The 13,806-nt window shown below is 37.9% G+C and overlaps 1 protein-coding gene across 4 annotated transcripts in view; it reads left to right on the plus strand.

Moving 5' to 3' along the window:
- The window catches only part of fras1 (Fraser extracellular matrix complex subunit 1), a 242,070-nt gene that overhangs the window by 168,483 nt on the left and 59,781 nt on the right, over nt 1-13,806 (plus strand). For all 4 annotated transcript variants that reach the window (XM_061766875.1, XM_061766873.1, XM_061766872.1 and 1 more), the window contains 6 exons: nt 1,408-1,539; nt 2,635-2,763; nt 4,210-4,463; nt 5,669-5,820; nt 12,444-12,606; nt 12,780-12,912. In XM_061766875.1, the coding sequence (XP_061622859.1) occupies nt 1,408-1,539; nt 2,635-2,763; nt 4,210-4,463; nt 5,669-5,820; nt 12,444-12,606; nt 12,780-12,912 (963 nt within the window). The remainder of the gene's footprint in view (nt 1-1,407; nt 1,540-2,634; nt 2,764-4,209; nt 4,464-5,668; nt 5,821-12,443; nt 12,607-12,779; nt 12,913-13,806) is intronic.

The raw sequence follows: 13,806 nt of genomic DNA on the forward strand, positions 1-13,806 counted from the left end.
AGATTTTGCCACTTTGCATTTTCTCATCTGGTGTTTCTTCCTTCACTCAAGGCTTCTTTTCTGATGGAGAGAAGGGGAAAAAAACTGAACTGAGGTTTTAAACTGCCATTTTCAGGACTTGCCCGTGGAATTTTTTGAAAATCCAGTTTAACTTAGCAACATGACATTTGGTAGGCCTGTCGGTCGTGAGTAGACCCACTAAAAAGTCTCAAGAAGCCATGCCTGAAAAGACACAGGAAGGCAGTCATTTTGGTTTGAAGCAGCCATTTTAAGCTCATTTTGGCCATTTAAAATTGAAGGTGTGTCAATCGTGGGTAAACCCACAAAGAAGTCTTATGAACCAATGCCTGAAAAGACACAAGTAGGGCTATTTTGGTTTAAAGCAGCAATTTTAGTTGAATCCTACTGCTACTTCCAGGGATCTTTTGAACTGTTTGAAAATTCAGCCCCCAAAGCCAGTTCCCAGCCAATGCCTGAAAATACACAGGAAGGCGGCTGGTTTTAAGCGGCCATTTGTGGCACATTTTGGCTATTTAAAGTAGAATTGTTTGAAAATTCAGCCCCCAAGGCCAGATACTCTGAATAACATATTCTGTCGAAAGGTCTGAAGTAGACCCACAAAAAGCCTCAAGATGCCATGCCCGAAAAGACACAGAAAGTCTGTAGTTTAGGTTTGATGCTGCCTTTTTCGGGTCATTTTGGCCATTTCAAGTGGTCCTTCAAATTGTTTGAAAATCCAACCCCAGAAGCCAATTTCACTTCGCAACGTGAAATATGGTTGAAATGTCTATCATGAGGAGACTAACAAAATAGTCTGAAGAAGCTATGCCAGAAAAGACACAGGAAGTTGACATTTTGGTTGAAAGCAGCCATTTTAGGCTCATTTTGGCCATTCCTAGAGATTCCTTAGAAAAGTTTGAAAATTCAGCCCCTGGTGCCAATTTTAATTCGCCACATGAAATTAAGTAGACCTGTCTATCATGAGCAGACTTACAAAAAAAGTTTTAAGAAGTCATGCCAGAAGGAACACAGGAAGTCTGACATTTTATTTTGAAGTGGCCATTTTAGGGTCATTTTGGCCATTTCCAGGGGTTTTTCAAAGCAAACGTGGCCTAGAAAGGTCTGGGGTTTTCCAATGTTGTGTAAAATGTAATGTCTGATTGTATTCAAATTCAAACCACGTATAGTAGACAGATGGATGACCCTAAACTGTGAATAATTGTCATTTTTGTCATTGCAAGTGGGCGGAGAATGTCAGGAAACTTTGATAACGCTCCATAAAACACAAAGCTTTATTAAATCAGATCCACAAGGGCACAGCTTGACCAAACGTTTTGTATGTGATGAAGGTTAATTAATTTTTTGCTGTTGTGCTATTGCTATGTGTGTACCCATGTCCGTGTCAAGTGTCCGATGGCGAGCACACAACTCCCGAGTTAGACTTTGCCATCCTTCTGCTGTCCAACCACCAGCAGCCTCCAATGTTCCAGGTTTTAGACCCCCTTGTGGAAGTCAGCATGGGCGGGCAGGCCCCCGTGGGTAAGGAACACGACACTGCATAGACAAAAACAGCAGTTTTTAGTAGTAAATTATTAATTGTGTTTTAAAATGTATAAAGTTCAACATTTAAAATAAGAGAAAGCCTCTTGGACAGAAAGGATACTAAAGGCAGTTTGTCGTTGATTCATAACTTTAAAAAAAAAAGAAATCTTTTAAATTCAAGATTAAATTAAAATAAAACTAAGAATTAAAATAAACATTAAATCGTTTGATTTTAAATTACAAATACTTTAAAACAAATGTAAACAAGAAATAAATAATTCAATTAGATAAAACTATTAATAAGAACTTTAAAAAAATAGTATTAAATAAAACAACAATAACAATAAAAGATTTGATAAAGGAAATACTTTCCATTAACGTAAAATATGTTATAAATATAAAATATTTAATAAAAAATATAAAATGTTTAATTTTAAACAAAAAATGAATAAATTATTTAATTAAACAGTAAATTGAAATTAAATTATGAATTAAATACAAAAATAATTTAAAATGGACTTGAGAAATACGTTGAAAATAAATTACATTGAAAAAAATTAATGAAGTTTAATAAATAATTGAAAATAATAATAAAGGAATTAAACATTGATTACAATTAAATAAAGAATCAGATTGAAATAAAAATAAATCTTAAAAAATGAAATATCAAATAGAACAATAACTTAAAAATGTTATTAAAACTTAATGAAAACTTAATAATAATAATAATAATAAACACTTTTTTATTTTTAAGAACATTTTCTTTTTCTAATATACTGATTTTGAAATGAAATGTGCAAATTAATCTTATCTATTTGGGTTTGTTTGTTTGCTTTTCTTTCTTGAATTTATAACTTCGAAAATGATTTTTTTTTTTAAATGTCAGCATGGTGTTGTTCAACTACAGTTTATTATGTATTTAGTAAGCACTTTGACAGTTGAGAATACATTCTTTATTCTTTACATTGGCGCTTTTTCAAACTCTTGGTGTTTCCCAGTATTTATTACTGCAATATGGAACATATTGCCACAATAGTGTTGAGAAGTTCCAAGTGTGTTCCGTCCGCGGCTTAAAATTTGCCACTGTTGCAGGCGGCCAGCAGCTGGCGGTGAGCGATGCCGACACATCCCCAGATGAGCTGGAATTCGAGCTGGTGGAGGCTCCGGTCCATGGGGAGCTGCTGAAAAGCCAGGGCGGCGCCCGAGTCAGGATGACTAACAGTGAGACCTCGCTTCGCCCGTGTAGATGTTAACAACAAAAAGTATACACACATTGTGTACTCACACTACTTAAAAAAAGTTCAAGATATTGGGCTTTTGGGGTGAAATTTCTGCATTACTATGCATCTTGGTGCCAAGGAACTATGTTGAAGTGAGTTTAGGTGATTTAGACAATACTAGTGCTTTGCCTCTATCTTGTGGCTTCTTGGTGGCAAGGGACAATGTTGAAGTTGAAGAGCTTGATTTAGACAAAAGAAGTGCTTTTCCACCATCTTGTTACATCTTGGTGCCATAGAACTATGTTTAACTGATTTGCGGAGCTTCATTTAGCCAAAAGTAGTCCTTTACCATCATCTTGGTGGCAAGTAGGCGTGTCACGATAATTACTATATTCACTTGTCCTTCGACAAAAAAATATGGAGACAATAATTTTTCTTTACTTGATAAATTGTCATTGTTGTGGTGTGCCAGCGTGTGGATCACACAGTGAGCTGACAGAGTTGGACGGCTATGTCATTAGCTGGTAGAGGGCTCACAAATGGACCGGTACACTCTTGCCGGTGTTGGATCTGTCCAATACTCCACAGCCTTGCTCCTAGTGCAGCGCGTAGAGTCACACAACAGAAACTTAACAATTTATTATGTGTGAAAATATCTGGGAAGTATGGGCGTCCTTGCTAAAGCTACTGCCCCCGCGACCCGACCTCGGATAAGCGGTAGAAAATGGATGGATGGATGGCATCCATCCACTTTCTGAGCCGCTTCTCCTCACTAGGGTCGCGGGCGTACTGGAGCCTATCCCAGCTATCATCGGGCAGGAGGCGTGGTACACCCTGAGCTGGTTGCCAGCCAATCGCAGGGCACATAGAAACAAACCACCATTCGCACTCACATTCACACATACGGGCAATTTAGTGTCTTCACTTAACCTACCATGCATGTTATTGGGATGTGGGAGGAAACCGGAGTGCCCGGAGAAAACCCACGCAGGCACGGGGAGAACATGCAAACTCCACACAGGCGGGGCCGGGGATTTAACCCTGGTCCTCAGAACTGTGAGGCAGACTGTCCAACCAGTCGTCCACCGTGCCGCTGGGAAAATATTTCATCTTAAAATATTTTTTTATCATGACAGGCCTAGTGGCAAGCAACTATGTTGAAGTGAGTTGAGGAGCTTAATTTCGACAAAAATAGTGCTTTGCCAGCATCTTCTGCATATTTAGGCCAAGGAACTATGTTGAAATGAGTTGAGCTGCTTAATTTAGACAAAAGTAATGCTTTGATGCCCTCATTTGGCACATATAGGACAATTACAAACCTTTTAGGGTGGGCATCAATTACTTACTATGCCTGACAAATCAACTTGAGTATGAAGAGGTATTTGTACCTGGTTACTTCCCACCACTGCGAGCAGGAAGTGCTCACCCCCTTCGTCCCCTCCATCAGCCGACAGCTTCACCTTCTCCGACGTCACCCACAACTTACTGCTCTACCGCCATGCCGGCCTTTCCCGCCACGACGACGCCTTCACCATCTCGGTCAGCGATGGCATCTCCATGGCGACCGTCGCCGTGCAGGTGGCGGTGCTGGGCGGCGGACCCGGTGGAGACGGGCCCCAGCGGGACCCCGACGCCGCACTTTCCCTGGAGGTGGGCAAGAGGAGCAGCACGGTTGTCAGACGTTCGCATCTGGCCTACACGGTGAGTCATTACATGAATACTAATGCTGAGAATATATTAACATCCCATATTCTGTCTAATAATGGTGGGGGAAGAATGAGGCTACAGGGAGAAGAGATAGCAAGGGTAGAGGACTTTAAATACTTGGGGTCAACCGTCCAGAGCAATGGTGAGTGTGGTCAGGAAGTGAAGAAACGGGTCCAAGCAGGTTGGAACGGGTGGAGGAAGGTGTCAGGTGTGTTATGTGACAGAAGAGTCTCTGCTAGGATGAAGGGCAAAGTTTATAAAACAGTGGTGAGGCCAGCCATGATGTATGGATTAGCGACCGTGGCACTGAAGAGACAACAGGAAGCAGAGCTGGAGGTGGCGGAAATCAAGATGTTGAGGTTCGCTCTTGGAGTGACCAGGTTGGATAAAATTAGAAATGAGCTCATCAGAGGGACAGCCAAGGTTCGATGTTTTGGAGACAAAGTTAGAGAGAGCAGACTTCAATGGTTTGGACACGTCCAGAGGAGAGAGAGTGAGTATATTGGTAGAAGGATGATGAGGATGGAGCTGCCAGGCAAGAGAGCTAGAGGAAGACCAAAGAGAAGGTTGATGGATGTCGTGAGGGAAGACATGATGGCAGTTGGTGTTCGAGAGGAGGATGCAGGAGAAAAGGAAAAGGATGACGCGCTGTGGCGACCCCTAACGGGACAAGCCGAAAGGAAAAGAAGAAGATTCTGTCTAATGAATCAGCCAAAATGTAATTAATTATTTCACAAAGGCAACAAATAACAACCTGATCTGATGAGATGCAAGTGCAAGATGATCATTGTGATTTTACATGTTCTGTTTACACTGCTGCCAAACAAGCAATCTGGATCAGAACCAGCTTAAATTGCTTTTGAAGAATAAAAAAAAAATAATAATATATATATATATATATATATATATATATATATATATATATATATATATATATACATTAAATAGTTGTTTTAAATAAAGAAATATTTTTCAACAAACTGAAGTTATATATACACGTTTTTTTTTAAATAAAATAAATATCTATATATATATATTATAAATCAAATACATACTTAGAATTAAAAAAATAATATTTTAGAATATTTTACATCAAAATATGAATAATAATATGACCAGTCCAAATAAATAATAAATAAAATAAAATGAAAACTGTTGGTTGTCTTTTCTGTGATTTCTTCACATTTTATTTTTTGTAGGACGACTCGTCGCCGGATGAGCAGATCCACATCCAGCTGGTGTCGGTGCCAATGTATGGGATCTTGACTAGAACTCAGGACCAAAGGGAGCCACAGCAACTGAGGGAATATTCCACTTTCTCTATGGACGACATCAACCGCGGCACCATCAGGTGGGCTTCAAATAGGCAGCGATAACCACGTATAATACCATGATATCAAGATGCAATAAATGATAGTGGAAGATAAAATTCACTCCAATTACCATGCAATATGATATGATACAATTAATTTCAATAGTGATGCAATACAATACGATACACAGCAATTACGATTCGTTACTCTGCAATTGTGTTACGATACTAGTGACCCCAATTACAATTCTATACACTCCAACTACATTACACTGCAATTCACTCCAATTATGATACAATGCGAATCACGCAAATTATGATTCCATACACTCCAGAGACATTACAATTCACTCCAACTACAATACAATACTCCATTTATGATATGATTTGAGGAATTCCAATTACGATTCACTCTCCAATTGTGAAATTATACGATTCACTATAATAATATGATGTGATTTATTCCCACTATGTGATATGATAAACTCCAATTACAATAAAATACACTCAATTATCTAATGTTGCATTTCGCTTCAATTACAATACAATATTATTCACTCCTGGTTGCCAGCCAATCGCAAGGCACATATAAACAATCATTTTCACTCACATTCACACCTATGGGCAATTTAGAGTCTTCAATTAACCTACCATGCATGTTTTTGGGATGTGGGAGGAATACCTGGAGAAAACCCACATAGGCACGGGGAGAACATGCAAACTCCACACAGGCGTGGCTGGATTTGAACCCAGGTCCTCAGAACTATAAGGCAGATGTGCTAAACAGTTGTCCACCGCGCCACTTTTTTTATTTATATATTTACATATAGTTATATATTTGTTAAAACGTGGTTCTTCGGCGATAGCTTGCTTCCCTGCTTTGAGCCACAGTTCAAAATGGACGATCATTGGACTGGTCTTTCGAGAATATTCCAGGTCCAACTACGCTCACCACTACCTAATTGGACATTAAAGGTATGTCATCCAATGAAATTAAAGAAACCAAAAGATTTACATGTATACGTTTGGGATAAAAGAAAAAGAAACGGCACCATCATGGCAAAGTCCACACAGGCAAGGCCGGATTTGAACCTGGGTATGAAACTATATGATTCACTTTAATAACAATATGATGTGAGTCATTCCCACCACAATATAATTCACTCCAATTACAGTATGATTCACTTCTATTATGTTACGCCGCAATTAGCTTAAATTATGATCCAATATGATTCATAAATGATATGATTTGATTCACTCCAATTACTATTCACACTCCAATTACAAAACAATATGATTTACTACAATAATGATATGATACAATTCATTCCAACTGGGATATGAGCCACTCCAATTATGATACGATATGATCCACTCCAATTATGAAGTGATACGATCAACTCCAATAATGATATGATATCATTCATTCTCGCTGTATGATTCACTCCAATTACAATATGAAATGGTTCACTCCAATTACAATACAATTCACTCCATGTATGATTTGTTCCGATTCACGGCAAGTAAAATATGAATATGATTCACTCCAGGTACTATACAATGCAATATAAGTCACTCAGTTGTGTGACTGTGCAACACAATACAGTACACTCCAATTACGATATGATCCAATTCATTCCAATTACAACGCAATTTGATATGACTCACTCAATTACAATGCAATACATTTTGCTTCGATTATACAAAATTATTCATTCCAATTAGTATACAATTCACTTTAATTACAATGATACAATGCAGTTTAATTACAGTAAGATATGATTCACGCCACACAAGTTAAAGTTAATCATGTGTGTTTTTACCAAAAAAAAAGTTGTTGATCTGTCGGGATATAAAAAGTTAGGTGAACTTCATCAAAATAAAAGCTTTGCGAGTTCAGACAGTTTATGCATCAGCGAAACAAAAGCCCACAGATTGTGTTTGTTTTCTTTCATCTGACGCTTCTTCATCTTCTCGTGAGACCATCGCTCGTTATGAAATAAAACAATAAAAAGTCATCTCCCGCTTCTGATCACTGACTGTTTACATACACGTCAGCAGTCTGAGGCAACCTGCAGGAGGTCCTCGTGAGACAACATCAACAACAATTGCATCCGTTTGGATGCGTGGCTAATATAAACAAGAGTAGGTAATTGTTTTATGAGGATTAACATTGGATTAGAGAAAATTGAACCAGTATGGATTAAATGCTCTTGTTGCTTTGCGGGGATTAAAGTGCTGTGTCGTTAATCCACAATTAATCAGATTACAGGAGTACATTTTTAAAACACAACTGTGAATCAGTGAATTCATCAATCAGTTTGAAAAGTTTATCCTTTTCTGTTCCAGCAAGTCAGTTAAGTAGTCATACACATCTACATATACTGACAAACACAATCACCATACATATCAACATGCTTCCAATGCAATGCAATTCACAAAAATTACCTTGAAGTACGATATGAATACCAAATAGGATTTGCTCCATTTACCATGCAGTTACAATAGGATTCACTCCAACTACAGTATGATTAAATTTACAACAACTACAACAAGTAACATGATACGATTAACTATGGTTGTGACGAGATAAGATGTGATACGAGCCGATTTACTCTAGTTATGAACCGAATCACTCCAATTACAGTACAATATGATTCATTCCAGTTGTGGCATGATACAATTTGATATGAGTCACTCCATTTACAATACTACTTAATCCAAATACGAGACAGTATGATACGATTCACTCCAATTACGATCAGAGATGGGTAGAGTAGCCAAATATTGAACTCAAGTAAGAGTACTGTTACTTGAGAATAATATGATTTAAGAAAAAAATAATAAGTAGTCCTCACAATATTTGTTTTTAAATCAGAGCATGAATGTCAAATGAAATCAAAATAACTAAATAATAATCCACGTGAAAATTCAGATACTGTAAACCCCCTTCGCGATAAGTGAAAATTCGCTATAAAGAAGTACCATTAGAAATACGAGGGTTTTTTTTAGGGTTTTTTTGTTTTTTTAACTTGAAATTATTTTAGGGTCTTCAAACACACTTTTAAAACAATACACACATATTTAAACAGAATATATTGAGAGAGAGGCGGCACGGTGGCCGACTGGTTAGAGCGTCAGCCTCACAGTTCTGAGGACCTGGGTTCAATCCCCGGCCCCGCCTGTGTGGAGTTTGCATGTTCTCCCCGTGCCTGCGTGGGTTTTCTCCGGGTACTCCAGTTTCCTCCCACATCCCAAAAACATGCATGAATTGGAGACTCTAAATTGCCCGTAGGAATGACTGTGAGTGCGAATGGTTGTTTGTTCCGATGTGCCCTGCGATTGGCTGGCAACCAGTTCAGGGTGTACCCCGCCTCCTGCCCGATGACAGCTGGGATAGGCTCCAGCACGCCTGCGACCCTAGTGAGGGTCGTATTGTATTGCTGAACAATATCACTTAATTTCATTCATTCATCTTCCATTCCGCTTAACCTCACTAGGGTCGCGGGCGCACTGGAGCCTATCCCAGCTATCTTCGGGCGAGAGGCGGGGTACACCCTGAACTGGTCACCAGCCAATCGCAGGGCACATAGAAACAAACAATTTGCACTCACATTCACACCTACGGGCAATTTAGACTCTTCAATTAACCTACAATCTAAAACATAATAAGGAAAATATTTATAAAATAACAAATGAAGGCAAATTCAGCTCCAGGAAATGGTCTTATTCCATTTGGTTTCCACTTGTTAAACAGCACAATAGGCTCACCAGAAGAGAAAGTACAAAAACAGGAACAAGGCTGCAGTGGGTATAAAAAGTCTACACACCCCTGTTCAAATGCCAGATTTTTGTGATTTAAAAGAATTTAGACCAAAATAAATCATTTTCAAACTTTTTCCACCATTAATGTAACCTAGAATTTGTATCTTTTTCAGAGGGGAGGTGAAAATAATGTGAATAAATAATATGAATAATATTCTTGTATGTGATTGACTTGGGGTTTAACAAGCTGCCATCTTGGACTGGTCACCATTGCAAAAGAGATGTTCCGTCTGAACTGGTCTCTCACCTGGTTAGTTCCACAATATGATGGGCTGCTTGCAAAGAGGAGACTGTCACACGCTAAAGAATCAGCCTCTTTCATCTTCATGAGGAGAGCCGAGCTGCCTTTTTTTCTCTTTCACAGCTGAGCAGAGTGGGGAAGGGGCGGCAGTGCGCACGCGCACACACCCACACACGGAGGCAGAGAGGGTTACGTGGGACGAACAGGCCGATAAAGAAACTAGTGACACCAGCAGAAAAAGGAGACAGGTCAATTTTATTGACAATACAAATTTTTTTTAAAAGGTACCATAGGTGGCAGTCTGAGAAAATGAGAGAATCTTCTCCAAAAAAAGGGCAGATCATTTCATATATGAAGATACTGAATGTGCATAGTTAAAAAGCCCAGACTCCTTTAAAGAGGAGCTATCATTAAGCTATCATTAAAATAAAGTGCAATAATTGCCGTAGTAATGATTTATCCATATTCTGTTTGCGACTATGATTTTAAATGGATAAATTGGTTTGTTTTGCTCGTAATTAATATGCAAAATAGTGTGAATAATCATAAACAATGCTTTTATATGGTAGTGATACACTTAGGCAATCATATTTAAACGTGTGTCAATCATATGGTTGCGGTAATGGTCAAAATTAAATGATTTTCCCAGGGGGAAAGGGTTAGGACTCTTCACCATCAGAACTGGCCCCTCTGAGTCCAAAAAAATTATCAAATAAAAGGAAAGCCTTTGTTTATTTTATTTTATTTTGAATTGACATTTTTTGTCTGCTATTGCTTGTTGTGGACAAACCTCTTGTTCATAATTTGCTTATAAACCATATTTGTTTATTTGCTATTGTAAAGCATCTGTGTGCCTTGAGAAGCGCTATATGAGTGGTATGCATTATTATTATTGTTAAAGTAACCTTTTCAATTATGAAAGACGCAATCAAATGCAATAACTTACATTTTAGTAGAACAAAATAATACAAAACAATTTAAACAATGTATAGGTTTTGGTATTCACACAGTTAATTTAGGTATCGCTCCTTAAATTTTAGTTCAGTGTTATTTTGTCTGATGTTGCCTAGGTCACTTTTGACCTAAAAAACAAAACAAAATGTTTCAATTGCAATCAAAGCACAAAATAAAATGCATGTTTAACTGTTTTAGAGTGGTACTCACACATCCCCAGTTCAGTCGATAGATACTGCTGGTGGCAGGAGAAGCGACCACTCCGTGCAGGCCTCGAACCAAAGCATCTTAGTCTAAGCTCAAACCAGACAAGCGAGATGACTTGGTATCCACAGCAGTCCAACGACAGTATCCATAGTCCGCTGTACATTTAAAAGTCTCTCTTTAGTTGTGAACCATATTTAAACCCCTCTACGTTGCATACAAGAGGCAAACAAAATGCTTGCGTTGTCGTAAGCATGCTACATTGCTAATCGCGATTTTTCTTTACTGCACAAAACATACCTGTGAGCAGAACATTTCAGGCAGTAATCACTAACTGCCCACAGACCGAAGACCGAGAAAGGGAGAAAGTTCAGAACATGACCATTACAGGAAGAGAACATTTGGAACAAATGCCATTAAAATGGAACAGCCAGAGTCCTTTTTGTTTATACTACCCAGTGGGAAATTCCCTCGAACGGTGAACTTACTTCAAAATTTTGAAATTATTAAGTACTTCATTTTGAGATTTGACCACTGAACTCTGAACTCGTTCGAGTACAAAATGAACTTTCCCAACACTGATGATATGATTCACTCCAATCATGATACAATTCAATACAATTACAATGTTATACCATATGATTCAGTCCAGTTAGGATATGAAAATAGTCACTCCAATTATGATACAATTTACTACAATTACTGTAATTCCTTATTCACTGCAATCACAATACCATTCAACAAAATTACAGTGGGATACCATTTAATCTCCTTACGATTTTTAATGAGTTTCTACAATTATGATGCGATTCATTCAGTATGACCATCCATATGATTTACTCCAATTATGATGTGATAACTTGTATCAACAATGACAAAGACCCCTCACATTTTTTTTATTTTTTTTTATTAGGCTACTATTCGCAAATTCACCGATTTGTGTTTTTTATGTCTAAATATTTGCTGGAAAATTCCTCTTCCCACATTTTGGTCTCTTTCTGTAAGACCACAAGATGACGCCAAATCACAGGTTAATAGGAAAATAGTAAATGGTGTCAAGGAAGTATGTATATTATGTGTGTGTGTGTGTATATATATATATATATATATATATATATAGCTGGGATAGGCTCCAGCACGCCTGCGACCCTAGTGAGGAGAAGCGGCTCAGAAAATGGATGGATGGATATATATAGTGATAAACCTGACCCGAGAGACAAAGATCATGCATGGTATGTTGGGGAGGAGACAAATTTAGCCGGTACTTGAGCAGAAGTCACAGCACATCTTTACCACACGTAATTATTTATTTACTTATTGGGGCAATTGTAATGATATTTAAAGCAATTCTATCTCAAATTACATCCATGATTCCGCATGTTGAAACAATAAGATTCTAATAAGAATGTCAGCGATGTTTATCTCAATGTCATCTTAGCTACATCACGTCGTTGGAGACGGGCAACCAACCCGTCACGGATATCTTCCACTTTGTCGTCTACGACGGCGACAACAATCGCCTTGACAACCAGATGTGCACCATAACCATCACCGCCAATGCCAGACAGCCACCTGCTGTCACCGTGCGCAGTGGAATCAAGGTTACCGCGCACATTTCAAACCTCTTTTTTACTACTATTTTTTTTAGCGATCCTTTTGGCTGCGTTACAGCTTTTGCAGGAATTCTTTGTTGTCTTTTGAAATTCTTTTATTTTTTTTAAACACTGTTAAATATACTTTTGGGTTTTTTTTTAAACCTTTTTCACTGGTGTAGGTCCAGGAGGGCGGTCGTGTGCAACTGTCAACCAATCACATTATCATATCTGACCTGGACACACCCGGGAAGAACCTGCTGGTCTGGCTCGTCAGCCCCCCCAGCTACGGATTTATTGAAAACACCAAGCAAGGTGAGACTTCCCTTAAATCTCCACACCTTTATCTCAGTAGTGCTATCATCCATTATTGCGAAATGCTTCACTCCAACTACAATACGATTTACTCCAAATAAGATATGATTCACTGGAATTAGATATGATTAACTCAAATAATGAATTGTATGATACAATATGACACTATTAACTCCAAGTGTAATGCAATGCAATACGATACAATTGAAGTCACTCCAATTCCTATGCGATTCACTCTAATTACGATGCAATACAATTCAAATATGATACAACAAGATTGACTTCAATGTGACTTGATCTGCTTCACTGGAAATACAGTATCATGTAATTGACTCAATTTATGATAGGATTCACTCACATTATAATACAGCTGAGCATGACCAGTCTCAGATTCTGAAAGTATGATAACCTTGAGCAAAAATACCACGGTATCACAGTATGTAAGTTACAGCTCTAAATCTATTATTTAAAAAAAAAAATTGGGTAAATAGAAATGACTTTTTTTTACCCATTGAACACAATCTATGTATTTTTATACCAAATATAGACTACTTGATACATTAATAAACATGTTCCCTGTTAAGTTTAAATATACTGTATAACATTTAACACTAAATCCCAATGTTCCATCAGTGGTGATCTATTTTTAGAACAGACCCGCTGGCTTCTCCTGTTCTTTTGGGGTTACCCGGTGCCTGCAGGGACCAGGTTGGTGATCCCTGAAATAGTGCTCCAAAAAATATATATAAAATACAATAACAAATGTAAGTATTTACAATTAAACCATTAACTATTTTATGCTTTTAACTTTTTCTCTACAAAACCAATTTAAAGTGGAAAAAACGGAATCACTACAAACAAGAAAATATAATAATAATATAATAAAAAAATAAC

Source organism: Phyllopteryx taeniolatus, chromosome 3 (assembly GCF_024500385.1).
Source record: "Phyllopteryx taeniolatus isolate TA_2022b chromosome 3, UOR_Ptae_1.2, whole genome shotgun sequence".
Lineage (NCBI taxonomy): Eukaryota > Metazoa > Chordata > Actinopteri > Syngnathiformes > Syngnathidae > Phyllopteryx > Phyllopteryx taeniolatus.